Below are 25,876 nucleotides of genomic sequence, written 5' to 3'. Positions count from 1 at the left end.
TACATCAAACCATGCTAAAATGCAGACTTGATTTTTCTGTTTAGCTTCTTCCTTACAGCATTGTATGTGTTGCTCTATTAGGACGAGTGAGTTTCTCCAGGAACTGAGGACTTTCAATATTGCCAGGTTTAAGTCTGTTACATCAACAGCGCATTGGCGAGAGGAAGATACAAAGAACAACACAAAACCATGAGCTGGTAACTCCCACCTGGAGGTTAAGAAGAGAGGCAACATACTGACAAGAAACATGCAGGTAAATGCTTAAGGCAACAGAAGGGCTCTGTACAAACTAGAAGGTTAAGGGAAGCAATGTATCATGCACATGAGAGAATTATGGGAAGCAAGGAAGTAACCTAGCCAGAAAATGCTGATTTCCTTTAAACTAAAGACATGTTTTCAAACTTAAAAAAAAAAAAAAAAGTCCTGCAATAAAAGTGATGCAAAATGCTTTCATACATAAAGATGCGAGTTCTTTGCAGAAACAACTTGATAAAATCTTACATGGATTCTGAAATATGTTCATTATCTAAAATCTACTCAGCGGGAAGAGCAGTTTTAAAGTGGCACTTAGATCATTTATCTCTAGTTTCTGAAAACAGAATTTTAAAATAAGGAATGATTTCACTAAATGATTCATTGGGAGTCAACCACAGTTGAAGAAATCAGCAGGAGTGCTTACAGACCATCATTACACTAAGTTTGTTAAAACCAAAGGATTTAACTTCATAATACACTTTAAAATGAAGCAACATTTTAATAGCAGGGACCAACCTTTGCTGCCCAGCTTGGGTGATAAAAAAAAAAAAAGCACTGAAGTCATTTGTTAAGTTTGCATAAATTACCATACGAGAGAGCTCACATCTCAGTCCTACCCCCAGTGACAGAGGGAACAGGATTGGTGCTTAACTCTTCTGTCAGCAAGCCTGCTGGTGATGCTAGGGAGGCTGAACAAACAGGTGTTTGCACAACCCCTGTATCCCACAAAACAAATAAAAGCTAGACCAGGGGAACTTTAGTCCCAGGGAAGGAAGAGGTAAGAGATTCTGTAACACCTTCCAATCTTCAAACGTAACACACTTCTAACCAAGATCAGCCCCGTCCGAACTGCTTAACCTGACTGGCAAGAAAGCCACTCCGTGAAAACTAAAAAGAATAATATAGTGCAATTTTAGTACAGTCTTAAACATGAGTCACTTCCTTACTAGCAGTGTGAACAATTGAAAAAATATACACAGAAGAGGTGTGCTCAAATGTAACGCAAGTTGCCGTTTTAATAAAGGGATTGGTATAGCAGAGATGTCCATTTTAGTAACTCCCTTTGGTTGACTTCTTCTTCTTCTGTTCCTCTCTCTGCTTCTGCTTCCTCCTCTTGCTGCCTTCTTTGTATCCTGAGGAAACAGGGCTTGTGAAACACCATTCACAGTATCCATGGCCTTTTCTCTCTATCAAAAGCACACATTCTCTGAATGGTTTAAGGAGTCTTAAAGAAAAGATCTGGCTTCCCAATTTTTGTTGGTTTGTTTTATTTAAATCGTCTGTTCTACTAGGATAGAAAGAAAACTGTATTTATCTTTGAAGTCTGAAAATATCTAAGAACTTTCAGAAGACTTCAAAGCCATTCAGGAAAAGCTTCAAAATTAGAGCACATGCAAACCTGGAACAATTTTCCGAATGGAAGCAATAAGACTTACACAACAGGAGCCATTTCGGTACTGGTGTTTCCTGCCCACAGGAGTTAAGAGTTACCACAATATTTGCATTTCCATTTAAAGAATAGGGAATGTTGAGAATTCTGAGTAAATAAGGTGCTCGGTGTTTACCAATATGCATTTTATGTGCAGGTCATCAGCCTGCTCATGCTTAACAATGCACCACAGGCTATACTCTACTGCAGCTCATGGAAGCATTATGTTCAAGCAACGATTACTTGCTGCTGGTTCAATAGGCACAAGCTTCCAGCCATGTGATCATCATCCCAACGTTGGTTTTCACTCCACAGAAATGCATGGAAAACAGTTCCTGCTCTGCATCACGTCCTCTCCTCCAAGCTTGCAGCAAAGCGCAGACTTGCCAGTACTGTGCAGAACCAGCACCGTATCTACCAAGTACACTTTGAAATTTAAACCCAGAGGTAGCACACATTTCCCTCAAATAACCAAAAGCAAATCGTGCCATGAGGTGTCGAGAGGGATCTCTAGCTCAGCAGCGTTCTGCCCCTGGGAATCTATGTGGTCCACACAGGGAATGGGGCCGAACCAAGTGGATCAGCCCCTACAAGACACATGGGATCCAGGCTGTGAGACAGACAGACAGCAAGGGCACAGCTCTGCCTGTCTGGAATTCGGCTTCTGCTCTCCAGTTGGTCTGCAGGCAGTTAGATGGGACCCTGAGAAAGCCACCTCACCACAGCTGATCCCTGCACTTAGCACCAACAGCAAAATGAAGATGGAAAAAGGAAACGGCGTGAGGTCAGAGAGCCACGATCACCAGAATGCCTTGAGGTCACGCTAAAGGAGCTCCTCCCAAGCATGATTACGTTTGTGCCACAGCAGAGCTGTAGTTCCTCCGTTTAAGACTTCGGCAGAACTACACAATCATGTCTGGGCTAAAGCCACTTCAGACACTAGCAAAAGCTCATGTATTAGAGGAAATACACTCCCTTGCAGCAAAGGGAAACTGCTCCCAGGTTATCGCTCTAGCTCCTACGCTGTATCAACAGCATTACTTCATCTTTTGCAATCATCTGAGTCAAGAACCAGGATATTTATTTAGAAATTCTGCCATGAGTGATTAGCCTGTGCAAAGTTAGAGTGGAAACCATTGCTACTGTTTAGGGAAGAAAAAAAACGCCAGCGCTTTGTGGAACTGCAGATGATGATGTGTTTTCCCAGTGCCCGGCCACTCTCCTGACACAGCCCCATTCCAGGCGACACTGCCTCAACGTCTCCTCATTAAGAGCTCCATCCACAAAGCTTACTTCTATGTCAGCCCTTCAGTCAACTACACATTGTCAAAACTGGGATCCCTTGGTATTAAAAGATGCTGTAAGAGATGTGGCCCAGAAGGGCTCACATATCTCTTGGCTTTCCCACAGAGGCCAATGGAGGCAGAGGAGACATGCTGACTCCTGAGGATTGGTCATCCAAAGAGTGTTATTCAAAGGATTCTTCCCTTTACTGGAGGGAAAAATAGCATCATATCGGCTGATCAGAACTACTTCATCTAATAATGATGAAACATTAACATATATTTGGGAAAGCACCATTAAACCCTAACAGGTTATTAGCGTCATAATTTTGTCATTTTTCATTTTCAAAACACTGCCAGCATTTCCAAAAGGCTTCCATATACAGGCGTGATCGCTTTTGATGTGGCTGTTTTATAACATTTTTCTTTTTTGCATGTTCGTCTACTTTCTTCAGATCTGTGAGGTTGTGAAAGCAATTCCAGCAACTTTTCCTTAAGAATATTGTGAGTCAAATGTAAATTATGGCTCGAAGGGAATACCACATAATTCATTGTCTTACAAATGAAACAATTCAAATGTTAAAGTAATGCAGTATGAAGATATCTAGGTATTTGACAATGTGGTCTCCTACCAGCTCAGGAATGATAAGAGTAAAAAGTGGAAATCTTTCAAGTGTTATCGCTGACACACAGAAACAGATTGGCCAAAGTAGGAGATAACACACAAATACAGAGTATTCCTCAGGAGAAAACTGCCAGGTCCTTTCTGCTTCTAGACTGCTGTGATAAATAATTTCACTCCCAACCATTTCCCCTTCTACCAAAGAAGAAAGGGTAGGTTGAACTTTGTCAGTCTGTTAGCTCCAGTGATGCTATGCTGGGTGATAACAGCCAGAAACCTGATCCAAACAAGTGGAGCAGTTCCTAACAAAAGTAAGAACTGCACATAAAAGATGTAACCTTCCACTGGAATGCTTCAACCAGCACTAATTAAAAGCATATTTAGCTGCCTTAGTTTAGAAGCCTAGCCTCAAAGTCATGAGAGAACAAAATCTGAATTAGAAAGCAGCAGCCCCATTACTATTTGATTAATTTGTAGTAAACGTGTCCTGGTGAGTCGCCAGCATCACAAAGTGGTCATGGAAACTTGCCATAGTTGGTGCCCAGCTGAACAGGCTTCAGCCAAGCAGTCCTGGTCTTGGAGAGTGGCTTGGCAAATTTCCACCCTTGGAAGTAATTATTATCCATCTAAACTCTAGAAATGCATTATGTTAAGATAAAGAGCCTCAGGAGAGGGTAGAGGAAGAACAGGTTTCTGAGAGCTTCCCAAAGCTTTGATATTTGTAATCAGATTCACTCAAATGAAGATAGCTATCAGACTAACTTGGTACTTTCTTGCTGCTGTCAGCTGCCACAGACAGATAAAGCAAGAATCCACACCATTTGGAATTACACCTGCTTTACAACCTGGATAATTCTTGCCTACAATGAACAGCATCTGCTGAACCACTCTTCATTTCATCTCCCTCTCTACTGCTTCCAGAAGAACCATAAAGAGCATTGAAACTATTGCAGTTTTCAGAAGGCTGCTGAGAGCTGAAGCCAACTTCCAACACTTAGTAGCAAAACCCTCAACCACTCAACAAGGACCAAAACAAACTGGGCAGCCTCTCCGCTGAGTCCCAGATTGACTTTTCTCCTGGCTTGCCACTACTCAGCCATCTGTACCTTGCAGAGGCACAGCTATTTTCAGTCAGAATTCATTACATTCTTGGAAGGCAATGGCAAGCGAGGTGTACGTGTTCAGCAATGGATCCAAAGGGACAAGCTAGGAGGCCCCAACATGCGCATGGACCTTTAATGGGCCAACAGATCATTGTGCAGGTTGGGCTTTGCAGAGCACACTTCTTATTTTTCTGCTCTTAGAAGTATTTCTCTAATCAAAACAATAAATTGTGATTTCAAAGTTTGCTAGTTTATCTGCATTAGAGCCACCAGCTGTTACTGTAGCCTGGCCATTCTCAGAAATGCCATTACAAAAATTCACCCCAAGTCACAGCTTCAGTCTATTTTCATGCATGTGACTCAATTTACAATTACAGCTCTACTTTCACATTCCCTGCTTTCAGCCCAAGCCACGGCCCAACAGAAACGACAATTTGACCTACTAATCCTCTCACCACAACCATGGCTTCTGCCCATGCCAAAAAGCCTCGTGGAAAAAGAACTTGCCTTTATGTAAAGGGCTGCAGTGACAAAACATCCCACCCTGTCTAGGTATGCCACTCCACTGTTTAATTACCTTGGCTGTTAAATCCAAGGGATGAGTTCTCCAGTTTCACTGTCCAACCCTGTGATGTAATTCACACTTTGATCTTTTTGGGGACTGAAAAAGCTGTAGCAACTTACTGGGGCCTTCCTTCATGCTTGCTCATCATACTATTTTCATTACCAATTCTGTGTAGAATTGTTCGAAGAACATACCAAGCCAGATACAACCTGCTTACCTGCTCTTAATTAAGGTAACACATTGTTGAATAGAGTCCAAGGTTTTACTCCCACATGGCAAGCAAAAGCTTGCAAGGCTCTGCAGCCTTGGAAGCCCTTCCATGTGCAATCCAGCCACTTTCTATGGGAAGCAAAAGGGTAATGGGATGCTCTACTACCAGCAGCCAAAAAAAACGTGCATGAAGGCAGCTCCAGTTCAGCCAAGGAGGCAACGAGCCCAGGCCAGTAGGCATTCTTCCCACCCTCTGCCCACAGAGGAGTGGGGCAGGGAGCCACATTGCAGGACACAGAGCAACGGGAGAGTTCATTCCCATCACACCCGCACATCCAGCATTCCTCACGTATTAGGTATCTACAGAAAACAAAGCGGCTTTTCTTTCCATGACATACTCAAATAGAAGTATGTGAAGGAATTACAAGGTAATTAGTCTGGACAACCAGCACCTCGAATTTACTAGTTAGTAATGCGTAATTCAGGAAATCATACATTGGTAAGAAGAACGGACAGTGTGTTAAAGATGTAATGAAGCTTGAATAGCTCAACTTTCCAGCAAAGGAACCCGTGTCAGAAAGGATCAGGATTAGTTAAGCTCATTCTTTTGAAGAGGTTTCTTTGGTGATGCCAGCAGATGAAAAATGAATCAAAAATGAAATGTTGTAAGTTTTAAGATAACGCAAGCTACGTCATTCAAAAGGAAGAGTAAACCTTGCAATATCGTCTTGCAAACAAAGATCTTTTGTATCAAGTATTTTCCAGTATTTTTACAGTTAAATATTTAAACCATTCCTGCTAGATAAAGATCAAAACTCCCAAATCACAGTTCCATTAGCAACCTCCAGGTCTCTGCTGTACCACTACGGTACAACTTGGATACCCCTACTCAGATGAACACCACAGAGTCTGGGAGTGCAGTACTAGCAGTACCTGAGTTCTTGCCAAAAAAGGTATTTGGAGCTAGAGAACTGTCTGCAGCAACCTCAGTACACAAGGTGAAGTTTTATAAGAGTTTTTTCTAAAAGGCCATTATGAAACCAGTAACAACAGGAAACCCAGCGCGATTCCTTCTAAAACGCACCCAAGTCAGGTGGAGAATCAGATCCAACTGAATTCGTTTCCTATTAGAACCCCACTGCAGTGACTGGAAGCCCGGACCGCGGAGCGGATTCACTGCACGTCCGAATATCGTTCACTGATCTGAAAGGCAGCCCTGGAGAGAGATGGGCTTCACCACACACTCAAGATGAAACCTACCCCCCATCCTTCCAATCCAATTTGCTAAGGACTTACAAACTAAAACTCAAGCATTCCCACTCCTCAAGCTGGGAAAAGAGGACCATTTCACTGCAGGTGAATCGTTAACCACTGAGAATTTGCTTTAGGTGCTAGAGCAGGGACGACATCTAAAACTGCCGTGCAGCAATCGCTGCCAAGGGCCGCGTGCCAACGGTGGCAAAAACGATCCCATCCGCGTGGAGCCGCGCCAGGCCGAGCCCATGGAGCGCTGCTATTTTCCACCGCAGCGAGCGGGGCTTTGGATCAAGGCACAGAGCGAGGCTGCTCTTTCCCCCGTGCGGCAGCTGTCGCGGTGATAAATGAGAAGCCAAGCGGGAGCAAGCAAGTGGTCTGCGCAACGACAGAGCTGTGGAGCCGGCCCGCTGAGCTGACAGAGGTGAGCACCCATGGAGGAGAACGGCATTGCTGGCCAGGGCTCGCGCATGAACTTCCCGGGCAGAGATTAAGACACTCACGTAGGTTTTTATGACTAACTCGACCAGTCCTTCAGCAGCCACTGCCTGTCTATCAGAGGAACAGCAGGCAAAATATTTAAAGCAACAGTAAAATCGTAGTCTCGACTGCAATCCTATTTTCAACCCTGAATCTTTTCTATCTGTTTTATGGCAATCTACCTGTAGGATAGGGGATTTGGGGATTGTGCAAATAATTCTGGAAATTCATTTTAATGGCAAACTTGTGCGCCTCGGGGCATAAAGAGATTCACAGCTAGAAGTCCCAGGCAATGTTATAATGGCTCCAAAAATTGTTCTTTGGAAACCAGTACAAAACATTGTTAGGATCACAGGGAACCTGAAGTCTCCAAACAGCGAGCCACGTTGTTGGGTTTTTTGCCAGCTACAGACACAGAAAACAGACCCAGCAACCCTCGTGCAGGAGCTATCAGTACATCAGCCCAGGGATTGGATGGAGGATTCTGGAGATTTCTGTGGGTTTTTTTCTTAAAGAGCAAATCAAATCAGCTATCACTCACGGAACTAAACTTCTAGTAACTGATCAGGAAAACATTTATTTGAATATTTCTGATTATTTTTGCAAGCTGGCATCGTATATGATATCTGTAGGTCTTTTGTACAGAATAGGGTGTTAGCTTGAAAGGCTCAGATGCAGCAGAATTTGGTATAGCATTGGGAGTGTGTGTGCATATGTGCTTGTTTTGGGAAACAGGGTATTTTTCCTTCATTTTTTGCAGCACACCTTTCCCATTCACTGTGTTTGCCCCGAGGAGCCCAGGCACTCATAGTTCCCAGCAGGTCACCAAATCCAGCGCTGCTGAGAAGGGCCCCAAGTGTGGGCATCCACGCACCAAGGCACCTTCATGTTTCAGAGTCACAGAATGGCTGAGGCTGAAAGGACCTCTGGGTCCATCTCGCCCCCACCCCTGCCCCAGCAGGTACCCAGCACCACATCCAGGCAGCTTTTGGAGATCTCCATGGATATCTCACAGCCCCTCTGGGCAGCCTGTGCCAGTGCTCAGTCACTCACACAGTCACCTGTCCTGGCAGTCCTGAGTGAGCTTTGACCACATGTTCAAATTAAATCAAGTAGCTGTGAGGGTTCTGTGGTCCAAGATAACCTCTGGACTACATTGCCAAAACATTACAGATGGGAAATACATCAAAGGGCTAAGTACTTCCAAAAATAACCAGGCCAATTGCTACACTTCCTTGTTTGCCTGAACAGTCTCAGCCCCCTCAATTAGGATTATATGCCCAAAATTGCAGCTTCCAGAATTAATATGAAGCTGCTGAACTTCTGCTTCAGCAAGGAAGCCAAGCACTATTTAAATAAAAGGATGTGCAAAGTACTTCAATTAGTTATTCTCTAACATGCCTTCACTTTTAAGAACAAAGAGCACGGGCACTTCAGCAGCATAACAAAACAATGTTTTCCCTGGATCCTTGGGTCAGGTCCTGGGTATCCCAGGGCTTTTGTGAATCTAGGCTACGTGGATGAGCATAGCTAACGCAGACGAAGGCACACAAGCGGCCGTTTATTATCTACTGGGTGGTAGCATTAAGTCACACAGCAACATCCCCTTCCTTGGCTTTTGTTTCTCCCCTTGGGGCTAGCTGATGAATCCTTTTTTGCACATTTCTCATCAACATGATTTTGCACACCTGATAAATAAAAGGGGGTCTCCAAGCTGCTTGCAACCCGGCTTTTTTCTTGCTCTTCCACCTCATCGCTATTATAATGATAGGCATATCTGGGGGAACTGGCAGGCTTGTGTGGCTTCAGCAGGCGCGTGTTGGTGGGCTGGAAGGGCAGGGCGTGCTGTCCTCTCCGTCGGCACTCCTCGGCAAAGGCTTCTTCATTTGCCTCACCTGGAAAAGCAAAGAGAGCGAGAAAAGTAAGCTGCATCCAGAATGATGAAGGCTCCCGTGAAACGATGGAAATTTGGGCTGAAAAAAAGGGCCTCACTGAACTCCTGCCTTGGCTGTCTGCCCATTCAAGCAGAGGGCTTCAGAGCTGTCTCCAGGTCTGCCTGTAGCTAGGGGAGCACCTGGAGCTGAAGGCTCCATCAGCTGCCTCTCACCACGCTGGGGCCACCCTGACATAGGAAGGAAGGGCGAGCAATCTGAGCACCTTGTCCAGGACAGTATTGCACCTGGTACACAGCACGGCAGTTTGTCCCACCTCGTCTTGACCATCCGCGTAGGAGGGGTTAGCCCTGTTTGAGGGCAAGGGATAGGGAGAAATACCCATGCTAAGCTAGCTATGGGGACAGTGTGGGAAAAACAAAGCAAATGTTGGCTCACAGGGTATGAACGCTGGATATCTATAGCTGGGAGGGTGGTGGAGAAGCATGGGAGATCAAATGAAGGTGGAAAACCCATCTGAAGATGCCAAAGATAAGCACAGTTCAAGGACTAAGACAGATGCAGTCTCCAAAGAATGGACACAAAGCAAACTGAAACCCGATGTCTGGAAACGGTACTATGAAAGATGAGGCACTCCAGTCATTCTCATGGTATTTTGCAAATGAAGACACTCTTGCTGCAGAACCTACAACAGTACCAACGCCATGAAGTACGGAAATCAGCTACTTGAACACAAAAACCAAATCAAGCAAAACTACACATCGAAAAGCAAACGGTAAGATCACAAATAAGAACATTCAATGGGGAAAACAAGCAAACAAAAAGAAAACAGAAAGAAAAACTGGAAAGAAAGGTGTGTACCAGATTTGCCTCCTAAAGGCTATTGGAAGTTTCATTAATTCAATTACTTAAGTACTTTTAATAGCGCTGATGAAATACGGCGTCATTTTGTTTGCATCAAAAGCGATGTGTCACAGTGGGGAAGTTTCTCCCGGGATGTGCCGGGCATCGGCTGCTTCAGGAGGGGCGTGTGCTCTCAGCAAGTGCATGTGCTCTTAGTTCATGGCTGGAAAATGCTTTGAAGATGGAAAAAGGACCACGTTTGCAGTAAGTAACAGGAGCAGCAATACCCACGGTGCGCACCAAACCACCGACACTCCCAAACCAAGCGGGCGGCATCGTCTTTACCTTGTAAGCGTACCCTGGGAGATGCTTCTGAAGGGCATGAGGAAGTGGAGGCAAGGTATTTTTTAAGAAGTCATTTCACAGCACAACACAAGGCCTCAGGGAAAGGAGGGATCCGGAACGAGGCTCACGTCCCCATGTCCAAGCACCACGCCAGCGCGAGGCTACGGGCACGCTGGTCTCTGTGGCAGGGGACGGCTGGCTGCCATCGCATGGGGACAGCAAGGCAGCGGGCAAGGAAAAGCTCAGGGGACAGAACGATAGAATCATAAAGGCTGGAAAAGACCTCTAAGATCATCTAGTCCAACCCCAACCCAGCCCACCATGCCCACTAGACCACATCACCATGTTTCTTTAACACCTCCAGGATGGTGACTCCACCACTCCCCGGGCAGCCTGTGCCAGTGCCCGACACTCTTTCTGAGAAGGAATTTTTCCTAATATCCAACCAGAACCTCCCCCAGCAATTCCCAATCTCCCGTAAGATCCTACAGGGTTCCCCACTCGCATGATATACAAACAGCACTGAAGCACATGTCAGACTGGTGATACTGGCTCTATTGAGATGCAGCCAATGAGATGCCAGGAATGAGAAGGAATAGGAAAGTCACATTACAGCAATTGTACGTGCAAAAAACAGTCAAGAGTGTTCACATCCCAGCAGCGCACCAGAAATGAGACACCCCTCCCAGGGAAACAAAAACCATGTTGTTTTCCTTCCGATGTACAAAGACTTGCTTGATGCATGCGTGCCATTTGCATTGACAAGCAACTGAACTGTGCTGCGGGCCTTAGAGCCCTGTGCACATCACACTCCAGTTAAGCTCACAAACACCGAATGCAATTGGCTCTGAGACAGGATGCTCCGCACACACCCCAATAAATTACACCCAACTGTGTAAGAGATCAATCCCAACAGCTCTCCTCTAATCCAGACGGCATGAAAGGAACAATTTGAAATGAAAGAATTCAAAATAACCTTATCCCCCCAGTGCCACGCTCACAGCATTGCTGCTCTCTCGCCTCCTCCACTGGGTGCTCCCAGGGCATATTTAAATGCTCAGGTTTAAAGAACTCGGGGCAGACCAGGAATAAAACCAGCTGTACCACCTGCAATGATGAGAGTTAGCTGAGAAGCTTTTACCCTGAGAAAGTGCAGCCGTGCAGCACGTCACCCCCAAGAAGTGCAGCAGCACTGCTAGAGCTTTGCCAGCACTGATGTTTGCACTGGGAAACGCTTTGAAGAACAAATCATGGGGACAGCTCTGCTCCAAAGTGCCCTTGGGTCACCGTCCCCCAGCTCATCCCTGCCCAGTGCACCCACGTGTGCAGCCCCACAGCGGGGACCGACCTGGGTTAAAAATAATGCTCTTTCCATCAGTTTATTTTTAACTCAGCCCAGCCCCTGTGCGCCACAAAAACCAGGGGATGGAACAGCTCCCGGGGTCCAGCTTACAGCCGTATGCAAAAGGTCTCATTAACCTCATTAATAACAGCTCATTAATGCAAATATTAATTAAAAGCCTCGCAGCTGTTTCACTTGCAAAACTGGCTTGGAGAAGTCATGCTTCTCAGGGTTAATTCTGAAGATGAGGGTTTCGGAATGACGGCTCTAACCTTTAAAAACAGTCATTAGAGTTTGGGTTTCAAGTGCTCCCAAATGAAAAGCTAACGAAAAGATAACGAAACCAAAGGGTGCGATGTCTCCTGGCACCAGATGAGACCTCGGGTCTGAAAACCAGCTGGTGGTAGCAGTGCTGCTGTGCGGGGGGAAGGCACGGGGCCTTTAAGCTGTCACTAACCAGCAGAGGGCAATATTGCCTATCACGTGGGGAAACGTTATCAGAAAAGTCACTGCCAACTCCGACTTCCCCGGTAACGCAAGGATCTGAAGTGTTGGATGCAAAGCGTGAGCGCGATTCTCGGCTCGGGTGGGCGCCCTGGGGAGCCAAACTGCCAGGGGACCCACGTCCCCTCCTGGGAGATGGAAATGACACCCACCAGGAACAACACGGGAGCGAGGACGACGAGGGAGATGAGGTGGGACAGGTAGATCCTGCTGCACACCCGAGCCACGGCGAGGGCTGATTTTTGACTGTTTCAAATTTGGGATAACTAACACGTCTCGGGATTTCCTGGGGGCTCAGTCCCAGCCTTTGAGTGTCCTCCCGGGCACGCGAAGCACCTCACGTTCGCATCCGTGAAGTGGGAGGCAGCGATGCTCGAGCGGCTGGTGCCTCAGCAGTCAGGTGCTGTGGGGATAATTAGCTCTTTACTGATGGCTGTGTCACCTTTTAAACGTGGCTAATGAGCACTCCTACACCACAAGTCTGGTGATGCCATCACCCGTGTAAAGGGCTCTCATTTTGAAATAGGGGAGCCCTGCCCACCAAGTATGTACATGTTTGTACTAAAAACACTTTTTATAACGATAGCATCGTAATTTTGTGTTAATTGGTGTATATCCTGGCTATCCGGAATTGAGCTGAAATCCTACCAGGAATCGGTAGTAATTAATGGCAAGACAGTAATTAACAGCAGCAGAGCAAACAGAGGTAAACATCCTGAGGATCCTGCACCATGTGTTTCAATGCAGCGCCACTTCCCGTGCAGAAGGAAGCTGAGTCTTGGTGGTTCCCGCACTGCAGCCCTCCTATTTGCGTGCCATTTCTCTGCGTGCTTAATGGAAAGGAAAAAAAAAAAAAACCTCAAAAACACAGGAGCTAACCCTGCGTTGTAAGAAATACAGACACTGGGTGACACAACAAGGCTCCCGTGTGCCGGCCTGGTGACCTGTGAGAACTTTGCTCGCATCTTCCTCAGTTACGGCCTTGAATGCGCCCGAGTGCCTTTCTAACACTTTCAGATTCGAGGTGATTCGCAAAGCCTGAACCCTCTGGGGCCACCGAGGCGAGGCTGTGTGCTTGCTGACTCAGCTCCTGGCGCTACAGGGAGATCTGTGCCATCCCGAGAACACAATCCCCACCGGAGCTCGTCTACCTGCCGCAAGCGCCACGGCCCACTGATAAGGCTTTTGCAGCGATACATCTTCCCGCTGTTCGTATTTACCTCGGTGGATGAGAGCAGGGTTCCTCTGTGACTCAGATCAGACACTGCTGGGAAACGCGGTGCTTTAGAGGAACCCGAGCAGCTCCCGGAGATGCCCTGCTTCTGCCACTCCTTCTCTTAGAGCTCCGCACCCACGTCTTGGAGCACGGACAGAACACCAGGGCAACAAGCAGCTACAGCAAAACCCGGAGCGGGGCTAACGTGGGGGCTTGCCACTGGCTGTCAGAGCTTCTTTCTCTGCCAGGAGCTCGCCACGAGGAAGCAGAGATTTCCCACGATGCTTAGAGGAAAAAGAGCCATTTTGAAATCTACTGATAATAAGAAAAACCCAAACAACGCAATTGGCCTCTGAAGCCCAAAGAGCCTGAAATCATTCCGAAACTATCCGGGGAATGCTGAAGCAGCTGCAGAATCTGCACCATCACTGCTGGGCAGAGCTTTTAGAAACCGTAAGGGAGTGACACTGACGCACCAGACGTTTTGAGTTGTCCCACACAAACCAGTGTCTTTCCCCAGTTGCCAACAATCATTTTTTCTCTGGAGCAACTGCCCAGCCCTCCTCAGTGCCACTGTTATATTCAAAGAGAGGAGGAGATGAAGGGCTTTGCTGCGGTGACTGATGGCCTCCATGCAAGACGCTAGGAAACACTGAGCTGGAGGAGTGCCCGAGTGCTGAGCCGCTTAACAACTGCATGTGCCGTGGGCTCTCCATCCACACCCTCTCTAGGCAGTGGTGGGGATGTCTCACTTCATCCCTCCCTCGTCTCACAGCTGTGTGCTATCAGACACATGCTACCCCACCTGCTGCTGCAGCCTCCTGTGCTAAGTCTCTAACACGGGGGATTTTGTGCAAGGTTTCCCAGGCCACTGTTGTTCCCTCTGCTGTGGGAGCCTGGCTCAGGCCCATTTCCTGAGAGAGGTAAACAAGCTCGCAGTGGCTGGAGAAAGCATGGGAGGCGAGTGGTGAAGTCACCGGGAAGTGATGGAAAGAACAGGGACAGGGAAAAAGGACGAACTGCTGAAGCCAACATTGCACTTCTATTTCTGTCGGGGCAGAGCCGCGGCTGCAGCATGCCTAGTATCTGGGAAAGGGCAGGGCTCCCTCCATGCTTTCTGCTTAACGCACACAGCAATCCTCTGCCCTTCTGGCTTTTAAAGCTGGCAACAGACTCGTTCCTTTTATCCCTGCTCCACCCGTGCTCAGCCTGTTCCTGCACCACCCACGCTCCTGGTACAGGGGAAGGCAGGGGAATCCCCGCTGCCCCGTTCCTTCTGCTGACGTGGTATTCTACACCCCCCTGTCTCATCCTTCAGCCCTTCCTGAACCAACACAAACCCTGTGCTCACCGCACATCAAGCTGCCTGAGAGAGCTTTCACCAAAGGGATACATCCATCTGCAACAAGCTGGGAAAATTCAGTGTGTGCCACATACAGCTCCCTGAAAGGGGGGTGTAGCAAGGTGGGAGCTGGCCTCTTCTCCCAGGTAACTGCAGTAGGACGAGAGGCAATGGCTTTACGTTGTGCCAGGGGAGGTTCAGGTTGGATATTAGGAAAAGTTCCTTCTCAGAAAGAGCGGTGAGGTATTGGCACAGGCTGCCCAGGGAGGTGGGGCAGTCACTGTCCCTGGAGGTGTTTAAGGAAAGGGTGGATGTAGTACTTGGAGACATGGTTTAGTGGGCAATATTGGTGGCAGATGGATGGTGAGCATAGATGACTGTAAAGGTCTTTTCCAACCTTAATTCTATGACTCTATAATGCTAAGTGCAGCAGCGTTGCGAAGAGGTGCTTTGAGAGGAAAAGTCATCTGGCGTCTGGCTGGCTTCTCGGAGTGGGGTGCATCAATCAAAGAATCATTAAGGTTGGAAAAGATCATCCAGTCCAACTGTCCACCTACCGCCAACACTGCCCACTAAGCCATGTCCCTCAGTACAACACCTAAACGTTTCTTGAACACCTCCAGGGACGGTGACTCCACCACCTCCCTGTGCAGCCCGTTCCAGTGCCCGGCCACTCTTTTGGAGAAGCTTTTCCTAATGTCCAACCTGAGCTACCAGTGCCTACAGCCACTCCTGTTTGAGTGCACTGAGCACTGCAGCCTCACATATAGACGGGAGAATCTGAATTCATCTCCTCACTGCCAAAACGTATTTGTCAGATGATCCTTTAAAGTCCAGTGGTCCTACCTGAGATCTGAGGGCAGAGGGACCTTAAGGCTTCGCATATACACCTGGGCAAAGGGCTGCTCTGCTCCGTGTCCTGTACGCCCTATGCAACTGCTCTCATCTTGTGGGAAACGCAAATGGCAGCAGGTAACACGAACACTCACACTCCCATCGAGCAGAGATGGCCCCATCTGCACGCTGCTGCTCAACGTGAATTTTATTACATGCAAAAGGCTCCATCACACAGAGGTCTTACTCATACAGACTACTTACAAGGGGATGCTTTCTACATTTCTCATGCCAAATAAGACCTGAGACGAAGGAGGTGACTCTGAGGATTCGTAGTCTATTTCCACCTGCTGCCGGGTCACACCAGATCCCTGCCATGCTTTCCTTTTTATCACTTCATATTGTGCTAAGGTACAGAACCAAAATACCTGACAGGATGCAGACATATTAGGGATTTCCATCTCAGCCCGAGCCAAAAACGCCAGCAGGTTTCCTTTCTACCACGAGGGGCTCAGAACGCACGTTTCACTTTGAAACTGGATTTTGAAGCACCAAACAAAAGCCTCTTGAAAGAAAAAACCACTGGCCCTTATGATGCAACTTAAAGCTCATTGGTTTCCAGCTCTTCTTGGAACAAGCCAATCTTTAACTCATTTAACTTCAATAAATTCTCAAGGCATTGCATCCTGTATCCTCTCAGTGGCCTTCACCCCAAGGAGCATCCCCAGAGCAGTGCAGAGCAAAACACAGTTTTCAAATCAGATCTCTTACGCTACTTTTTTTCCTGCTGATCATTCAAATCAGTTTTCAAAGACTTAATGTACAGAAAATCCAGACTGCTGTAAAATCATACAAAAAGCAAAGCCCTGCAGTTAAAAGAAAAAAGAATCTTATGATTGACTTCAAAAAAAATCTGATGAATGACTTCCACAGCTGTTTTGTCAACGCTTCCATAGTAATTTGGCAAAAGCACAGGACTGCCAAGTTTGTGTTCTGATCCAATGGCTATTAGTGCTGCTGAAGTCTTACAGACACAAGGCAGGTTCCCTGTTTTATGTTGCATTGCCCTTGCTTGGTTTACAAGCTCTCATCTTTTCAGGTTAATCATTTGAAAAATATTCTCTTATACCCTGAGCCTTAAAGACGACACCAAGGATTTCACATATAATGATAAAAAAGAAGAGCTATCCACCCTTCTCAGTCATCCCCCACAACACGTTAGTCATTTCTTGTCCATGATAGGATGTAGGACATCCAGCTCCCAGTGCAGCGTCCCAGTGTCTGCACAAATCCCTGATTTACAGAGCACACCAAGAATACCAGAACCTTTTAAACGACCCTGAAAACACCACGTGCTCCCTGGGACAGAAGCCTGCCAGTGTTTTATGAACCTTCACAGCAAAACCCAGTGCCATTTTTTGACACCTTCCTGACAACAACAAACACTAAGCAATTAGCAGGCATTCATGCTCGATATTGACAAACTAAAGACTTAATTTAAAGAAAAAAAATCTTGTTGTAGGTTGTCTTTCAAGACTAATTTTGATGAAACGTTTACCTAGAAATCAGCACCCTGGCCTCATAGGTGCCACCACTCCCAAGCTACACCACTTCTTGCTGTTCAGCATCTCCAGTTCTAAACGAACTCCTTTTAACCCCAAATTAAGCTCTTCAGCCTATGCCTTCATTCATTTTAGGAATACTACAAGGTATTTTTCAAATCCAAGGCCTATCAATAACAAACATTGATACAACTTATACACATTTATACATAAACACATATACACAAAATTAGAGAAACTTCTGTGCACACTGCTTGAAGTCCTGATCAAACTAACCCACCAGTGGAAAGCACAGAAATTAACATTTTTACAGCTAAAAAAAACACCAAACCAGAAACACCACTACGATGCAGCAACAGCAATACTTACAATTATCCTTTGTGTCTGGAAACAGTACCATCAGTCACTTTACATGCTGCTTCTGAGGAGATCCAGTAGGAAGAGAGGGTGTTCTACCAAGAGGGCTTTGTGAAGCAGGAGGAGCTCAGACACTGATGCCAGCATCTGCTTGGTACATGCAACATGGCCACCGGAAAGGCCACCTGAGATGGAACGGGCACTGGAGCGACCCTGGCACAAAGCGGAGGCTGTTCACGGTCTGACACCATCCCATCCCAAATGCCTTTTCTCTGCCTTCTGTTTTTATTACACCTTTGGGATCACGGGGGTGAAGCACAAAGCACAGAGATAACAGCTTCAGACCACAGCCTCTGGGACCAAATGGAAAAAAAGGGCAGAGCCCAACTGAAGAGCCACCATAAAGGCTGAGAAACTGGAGAACACCAAGCTCCAGAGGGGAGCACGGGGTGTCCTAATGCCCACGAGCTCTCGGTGCAGAGGCAGATGCACCCATGGAAGTGATGTACCCACACTGGAGCTGCATGCCAGGAGAACAACTCACCACCTTCAGCTGATGGAACTAGCTCTGCTCAGCATCACCCAGCTTACCCCGCATCTCCTGTGGCTCTGCAATGGCAACGAAAGCCTTTCCAAATACTTAAGTGACTTCGTCAGCAGACTCTCTACCAGTGGAATAAATATTTGAGAAAAAAAAAATGCTTCATCAGAATTGTTTCACTACAGACATTTCTGTACAATGAACAGACCAAAGTGCAGGATCCAGCAAACCTAATTCCCTTCCCTCTTGAACACCAATAAACTCAAAACCTTCCCACAAACACTTGCCAAGTTTTACTAAGGTTTAAGATGCCAAACTTCATTTAGACTACAGCATTTCTCCCCAACCCTGGAAAACCATTACTGTTCACTTTGCAGAGTTCAAAGTGTAGTGCAGTGACCCCGTGCTATCAAAAGAAAACCTGAAACAGATGCACAACAGATGAAACTAACATTGCCACACATTTACGTGCACGCGAATCAGCAACTGACATAAAAAGTCCCAGCACCTGCCGAGAAACAGCTCTATTAAGGGAAGCCCTCAAACACTGGATTTCCAGTGGGAAGCGATAAATAAACCCTTGCTCATAACACAAAGACAGCGGGAAGCGTCTGATAACAAAGAAAACCCTGCAGGGACCTTCGTGTCCACCTACGTTACCATCTCAACTGAAAGTTTTTCTGTTTTAAGGGCAGATGTCTCAAAAACCATAAAACCGGAGAGGCTTTAACCTCCATTAGTAATATACCATCTAATCGACATTAAAGCTGCGCTCTAAGTTGCTGACTTGGCCACATGCCACTTACAGGCCCATACTCAACACCTGAGACACCAGTAATTCAGAGGATTTTACCACCACACCCAGAAAACACAAGAGTTAGCTGTACCTGGGGCCAGATACCAATGAATGGCTACTTTCTGTTAGAGAGGCTGGGAGGTGAAACACACCCACCCACTTCTACCTTCTGCTTTAGGAAAAAAAAAAAAAAAAAAAGGCTTTTTGCTATTGGAAACTATTCTGCCCAGGGCAACAAGCACCTCCCCTGCACTCAGCTCCAGGACTTATTCTACAAAAACAGTTACCAGGGATCTAGTCATCATCTTACACAAACATTTCAAGGAGCAAAGCACACACGTGATCTCAGAGCAGAGGAGAGGGAAGAGTGGAAACTACGGCACAGTGCTCAAAGAATCCTTCCTTCTTGACTTTGTTCATCAAGAATAGGAAGGCTCAAACACCTGCCTTTTCTCTGAGAAATGGTTTATTTCCTCAAGTTTGGCTTTTTAAGGAATGATTGTAAGAATTATCTACTAGCTCCACTGCATGAGAAAGAACTTCAATTCACCTCCTGTTGTATGGCACATAACTCTTGTCCTGCAAACATTATGTGTGCAGTTAAAATTACTAAAGGCTACAGAAGCTGCTGGGGCTAGGATTTGGGAGAAATTACTCGACCTTCTTGGAACCTTTAAAACAGGATTTTCCTCCAGTTCTTCTGGGCTAACACTTTCAAAATGGATCAAAAAGTAAGTCCATACCAATGTTTTAGAACTATTTTGGAAAGCCCAATCTAGTGGTTGGCAACCCCACCCATGGCAGGGGGGTTGGAACTCAATGATCGTTAAGGTCCTTTCCACTCCAAGCCAATTTATGATTAGATATCCCTCCTTACAAAAGATAATGAAGTTATATACGCTCCATTATTAGCTGGTATTGACCTAACATCTCAAAAATCTAAGAATACGCATTATAAAGTATACTTCTTTCCTTTTTATTAAGCAGAGGTAAAGACTATAATCTACTTTGTCATTCTCAACCCAATTCCCTGGTTAAATTGTTGCGTTTTGCCTCAGAACACCTGAACACACAACTCAAGGGGTCTTGGGTCACACAGAGGGTTGCATTTCCTAACTTTGAAGCAGGCTTCCCAAGGAACGTACCTCAAAAATGCTGAAGTTCCTCGGAAAATATGGACAAGACGGATGTAACTATTTTAACAAGTTACAGCTTGACACTTTTAAAAACAATAGTTTTGAAGTGGTTTTCTTTTTCAGACAAAGAGTCTGCAAATACAAGGTGCACACTGACTACATACTTCAAGTGTAGAACAATTTCTTCTAAGCCAGAAAAGGGCCAAGCAGTACGGCACATACACTTATTTGCTTTGCCATTAATGAGTTTCCAGGTTACCACAGCTATGGCTGTACCGGTGAAGCTCCCTGCTTTGAGTCTGCTATTTAATCAGTGAAGGGAAACACAGTTTTTGTAATTTGTACAGAAAGGAGGCTTTACATAGGCTATTTTAAGTGCTGAGTATTTCGATCTCAAAAAGATGGTTAATTTGACTGCAGAAGAACTACGATTCTGTTCTGGAGTTCCAGTGCTCTCTGTGCAGGGCACCTTCCCAAGAAAGTTAGGAAGGATCTAGAAAAAAACAGGATCGTGCCATTAAATTACACGATAAAACGTTAAGTCTCATGATTTTGTTCCAAGATGTGTTTTATGGTTTTATGACCCAAATGCTGCTGAGTTCGAATTCCAGGAACTTGCCTGCCCACAAGCTTCTCTTAGAAATAAATTTCATTAAGGATGAATATTAACAAATGCAGCTCTGGGTATATTCAGAACACAAATAAGCATCCACAGAAAGTTTTTTTTTCATGCACATAAGCCCTGTAGGAGATGCTCCTCTGGCAGTTCCCTGTAGGAATATTTTTTTCTGACATGATGTACTCTTAGGTATCTAGCACACTACCAAAACTGCTCCAATTAACAAAAAGCCAGCCCTTTTCACTGCAGTAACTCCAAATTCAGAACATGCATGTTGCTGTCCACTTAACATGTAACACACTCTAAAAATAAAAACTTGAAATCCTTAAAGCTTTGACTACATTTTTTGAATGAACAGTCCGTTCTGCCAAATTCACCTTTGTGAGGTTATGACATTAGCAAGAGACCTCTTTATCTCAGGACCTGAAATGAGGATCTCTCAAGGTTTGGTTGGGAAGAAACAGGAGACATACAAGGGCTCACTGTAATTACAAATCCAGTTCCTTGGGACAGCCATCGAGGTCCTTGGCCGGCTTTCCTCTTCATCACTAAACGCCCCATCTGTCCACTACAACAAAGCAACAACTTACCTTCACAGTTCAGAACATCTTCCCCACATAAATTCCACTCTTGACACGTACACATCCCAAACTGGATGCTCTAGAGCAATATTTATCACACAATATCTGTGTCCTAGATGCCTCCTGTCTTCCCCAGAACCCTGCTTCCACTGCACCCTCCCAAAAGCCAAGACGTCGCCACGTGTAGCCCCAACCATCCCTTCAACTCCTTCATCACTAAGGCACCCACCGCCTGAAAATGATAAAAAAAAAATGTTGTATGCATGAATGTTAACCCATCAGGAGAGGGAGGGAAAGAGACAATCTTACTTAGACTCTATGAAGAAAGGTCTGAAGGAACACTGCACCTTACATCTTGAGCTGCACCTCAGGCTCCTGAGTTTTTGTTGCTACGTAGAAGCTAAACACTTGCTTCTCACTAAAACGTAATTTAAGGAAAGATGAACTTCAAGACACTAGAGAAGCTAGTAAGCTAGAGAAACCACTTCTCATGGAAGCTTCTTCAACAGTTAATCATCCATGTGTTAAAAAATGCGTGTTCTCCTTCGAATTTGTCTAGCCTCAAACAAACATTTACATTCTTCCAAACAAGGCACAATTTAACATGCAGTTTTCTCTTACTGGTGTATATATTATTATTTTTTATTATTATTATTATTATTTTTTTTTAAGAATCAAACTGGGATTTGGCACTTCATCCTCAGGCTACAGAAGCACCTCCTGTTTCTGCCCTGGCAGGGGAAGCAGCCTCTGCATTAACACACAGCATCTGCCAGCACAGAGGTGTGAACAGGAGATGTGGGAAATGCCCACTTCTTCTCGATTCACTGTGATAGCTTGTGATCAGCTTTTCCCAACAAGAAAAGGCAAAGGCCAAGTAAAGGAAAAAGTCTTTGGAATTTATGTCTACAGCCCAAAGAGGCTGAGTTGGTTTCTCACTTCTCCCTTAGTGGTTTCATGCCCTTTAAGTTACACTGTGAAGCAGCGTCATGAGTATCAAGGATGTTTCTTCTTGGAGCTGAACTATATGAGCCTAGAAAAATGGAAGCAGCACTGGATGTATGTAATAAAAGGAAGAGTTTGATTGCTCTGTTTAATTCAGAAGGTGAACCTTCCGGAGAGAAAAACCTTCTACCTCTTTGGTAAAAGACTTGGTAGAACCTTCTACTTCACTAGCTAAGTTTAAGACTCAACCCAAGAAGTACATGAACGTTACCCATGCTTGCAAGCAATATCCAAATGCATCCAAAACAAACTGAATTTATAGCTCTCTGCTGCTTCCCTGAACATTCACTCTTCTCCCAGTTTGTACAGAAGAGTTTAAGAATCTACTTCTTGTAGCGGGGGGGGTTGGAACTTGATGATCATTAGAGTCCCTTCCAACCCATGCCATTCTATGATCCTATTGAAACTAAGTATATATGATGGTACAGATCTGATCATATTTCCCATAAGCAGTCATGAGAAATGTGCATGTAGAGATTAGCAGAATAATTCTGGGATGTGTCTGGGCAACTACCTAACAGGGCATTTCCAAAGAAATCAAAACACCAAAATGTAATCTGATGAGAGGTAGTATTATTAGAAGAAAACAATCCTTAGTGCTATGAACTGCTAAGATAGTCCAGAGGAAAGGCTGAGCTTTCAAAGAGAAATCCAAAACAATTTTAAACATCCACAGCCTAGCTCCCTTTGGAAGAATGACGACAGAGACCAAACGTGAAAGCACTATGGAATAGGTGCTCTCACAAAAACAAGCAGCAATACCCTGTTGCTGAGTAAGACAAATACCACAATGGGAGGACAAATTCAGATTAAGTTTATGGTTTCATTTTTGTTCTGTTCAGAGTGAAGAGCAGCCTCCAACAACATGTCCATGGAAACAGCCACAGGTGGCTATAGTGACAGTTACACAAACGTGTGATAACTAAGCAAGTTAATCTTATTCCATGTATCAGTTACAACGATTAACGGACAAACTGCATGTATTTCTGGGGAGAAACTGAAAGGCCACTGATCTGCTCAGCTCCTCTACCGGATGCGTTCAGGCTTCTGCAGGCTTAGGATTTTTTTCTCCAGCTGAACTCCCCTCTGGGAGCAAATTTCAATCAAGCTCGTGACTACAACAAAGATAGAAGAATCTTATTCAAGAGCTGCTTTGCATCTTTAGCTGCTTTGGTAACAGCTTCAGGCAACTAGGTTACAGACAGAACCAAAATAACTCTCTTCTGGCCATCAGGAATGCGTGCCCCAAAATCTGAACTCTGCACAGACACACAGGCTATACACTCCTTAACCCATGCCTATTCCAAAAAACGTACGGATAAGAACTAACGCAGGTTTCATTTTTCATGTTTAACAGTAAATAAGAAGAGGAACTGAAGTTTTCTGAACACAACGTGTCATTTGTTATCCCACGTAAAAGACTAGCATCCTTACTGTAGTGTTTACAAACTGTTAATATTTTATCTCTCTCAGAATTAACATGCATTTGTGTTAAATAATTCATCTTTATGCAAAGTACTGGTAAGTCAGCAACTACAGGTGTTTTTTTTCCTTTTTCCATGCAGTTGCATTTGAGGTTGGCTGCATTGAAAAGAACAGCAGACAGAGCTCTGATCCGTGATTCGATGTGAAGGATAAGCTGTAGAGCAAACTGAAGGTCTAAGAGTTGTCACTGCCAGCCTCTAAAAATAGGTTTTCCCCACTGTTAATTTTAAGTAAAGCTCAAAGGTTATCTGTTTCTGCTGATTTTAAAATGAACCTACAATGCAGCAAGTGCTAGCATTACTTAAAACACCAGAAGACTAGAGATTAAGTTCCACTTAATGGCATCCTTTTAATAAAACTTTTTATTTACCTTCTGAATCAAATGTATTTTAATCCCCACTGTTACAATTTGAAGCTGACACCTGCTCAAGCAGGAGACATCAGCTCCCTTTATGTAGCAGATAATTAGCACTCGGACCAGCACTGCAACCTCACCCCAAGACATCATATTCGGATATTTCAGATTGGGATACTCTCACTGGAAGTATTTTACCCATGGGAAGCATGACAGAGATACAGTACGCACGTGAGTTTTCAATTAACTTCCTACCAGGTGCTGTAGGTAGGACAGTGCCTAACCCAGCAGGATGGAGGCCAGAACACGGTTTGCAGAGAATCTGCAATGAGTTTGAATCAGCAAGGTAACTCACGTAGCCCCAGATGTCACATGGTCACACCATTAAAAATATATATATATTATTTTTTATCTGACAGTAATGACACAAAAGCAGGGCTTCTGACCCGGTGACCGCAGGGGCTACGCGATGGAGCACAAAACAACCTCTTCCTCTCCAGCTTTCCAGTGGTGCACTTCACTGAACAACCAACTCTGACCAAGCAGTAAATCTCCTTTGGTTAAAAATTCAGAAGTTCCAGTTTGTGTCACTAACAAAGTAAATTTGCTTGGTTCCAACACTAAGGCAGCATAAGGGCCATTTCAACATTTTGAATGGAAGATAAAAAGGTTTTTACTTAAAACAACCACCCGAAGACAAGCAACAAGATGGAAATCCAAACTATGTTTAGTACTTCGTAAAGCAAATTTAAAGGCACAAGTCAGTCCCTAAGTAAACAAGACCAGAGGGAGCAAACAGCACTTCCAAAGTCTGGGTAGAGCTGACTATCCAGTTACTGATGTCTGCACTGCAACTACCCTGAGAGAACACGACTTACAATGAGTCTAAGACATTCAGAACATCAGGACTAAAGAAAGGTTTTCCAAAATCACTTTTGAAATACTTCCCCGAGAAGGCTATCAAGAATTCTAACGCTAAGTTAAAGCACTGTATTAATATAGCGTTCTTTTGAGAAGTTCTCTGGCCATAAGCATCGCACAACTGTAATGCACTCACTGCAAAATGCAACACTTAGAGCTAGCCGCTGTCTTTTTACAATCGCAGATGAAGGCAAAATAGGAAACAAGCTCATGTTTCGAACAGAACAGAAACAGATTCAGGAAGAAAGTCCAGGTTTCAAAACCAAATTCCTTATCGTGGTCTGAAACACAGAAGCACACTGAAATACAACACAGACAAACCTCCAGTTACACCTAGAGCTAGCACAATGAGGGAGGCAAGCACACAGGACAGTCAGACAAAAACAGAGAAGTACAAAATACACTCGGGCTCATTTAGTTGGTTTTGTTTTTTTAAAGTCTTTCACAAGTCCTGTCTTCAGCATCCTCAGACACAGTCCCTCAGTCACAAGCTGATACAGTCTGACCTACCAATGCGACGCGCGCTTACTCTGCAGAGCGGAGCTTTCCCACTCAGACCACAAAAATGCCTGTGATTCTCAACAGATGAGGTCTTGTAGGAACCGAGAACTACAACAGCTGCAACAATTTTAAAATGTGAAGCATTCTAAGGCAAAAAATCTAAGCTTCTTCAATACAGCAAAGTGAAAGGGTAGATGCCATGCAATCTGAAAAGTTTAGTGTTTTGCATTGAAATTATCGCCATGCATAACAGACCAAAAGGAGGCTGCACCAAGAAAAAGCATTACAAAGTTATTGTATTCTGCCAATGAACTTTGAAGCAGAGCGTGAAAGAGTAAGTGACGAAGATTCAAGAACTCCATCTTAGTTTTTCCACACCACCAAAAGAGCCTTCATTTAAACTGGGTGGTGCCCCCAAACATTCCAATTAATCCCTCCTGTATGAAGAAATGATACTTTTAGCCATACAACACCTGTTTTTGTCAGCTCTCATCCCAC

General features: G+C 45.0%; 1 protein-coding gene across 1 annotated transcript in view; it reads right to left on the bottom strand.

The window, feature by feature from the left end:
* DNAJB6 (DnaJ heat shock protein family (Hsp40) member B6) overlaps positions 1,242-25,876 on the bottom strand; it is a 49,278-nt gene continuing 24,643 nt past the window's right edge. Inside the window, exons 9-10 of the mRNA XM_021388973.1 lie at positions 8,890-9,096; positions 1,242-1,388 (exon numbers count right to left, since the gene is read on the bottom strand). Of these exons, the coding sequence (XP_021244648.1) occupies positions 1,306-1,388; positions 8,890-9,096 (290 nt within the window). The 3' untranslated portion in view covers positions 1,242-1,305. The remainder of the gene's footprint in view (positions 1,389-8,889; positions 9,097-25,876) is intronic.

Source organism: Numida meleagris, chromosome 2 (genome assembly GCF_002078875.1).
Source record: "Numida meleagris isolate 19003 breed g44 Domestic line chromosome 2, NumMel1.0, whole genome shotgun sequence".
NCBI classification, from domain to species: domain Eukaryota; kingdom Metazoa; phylum Chordata; class Aves; order Galliformes; family Numididae; genus Numida; species Numida meleagris.
The sequence above is the reverse complement of the archived record's forward strand: the minus strand, read 5'-3'. Positions and strand labels throughout refer to the sequence as shown.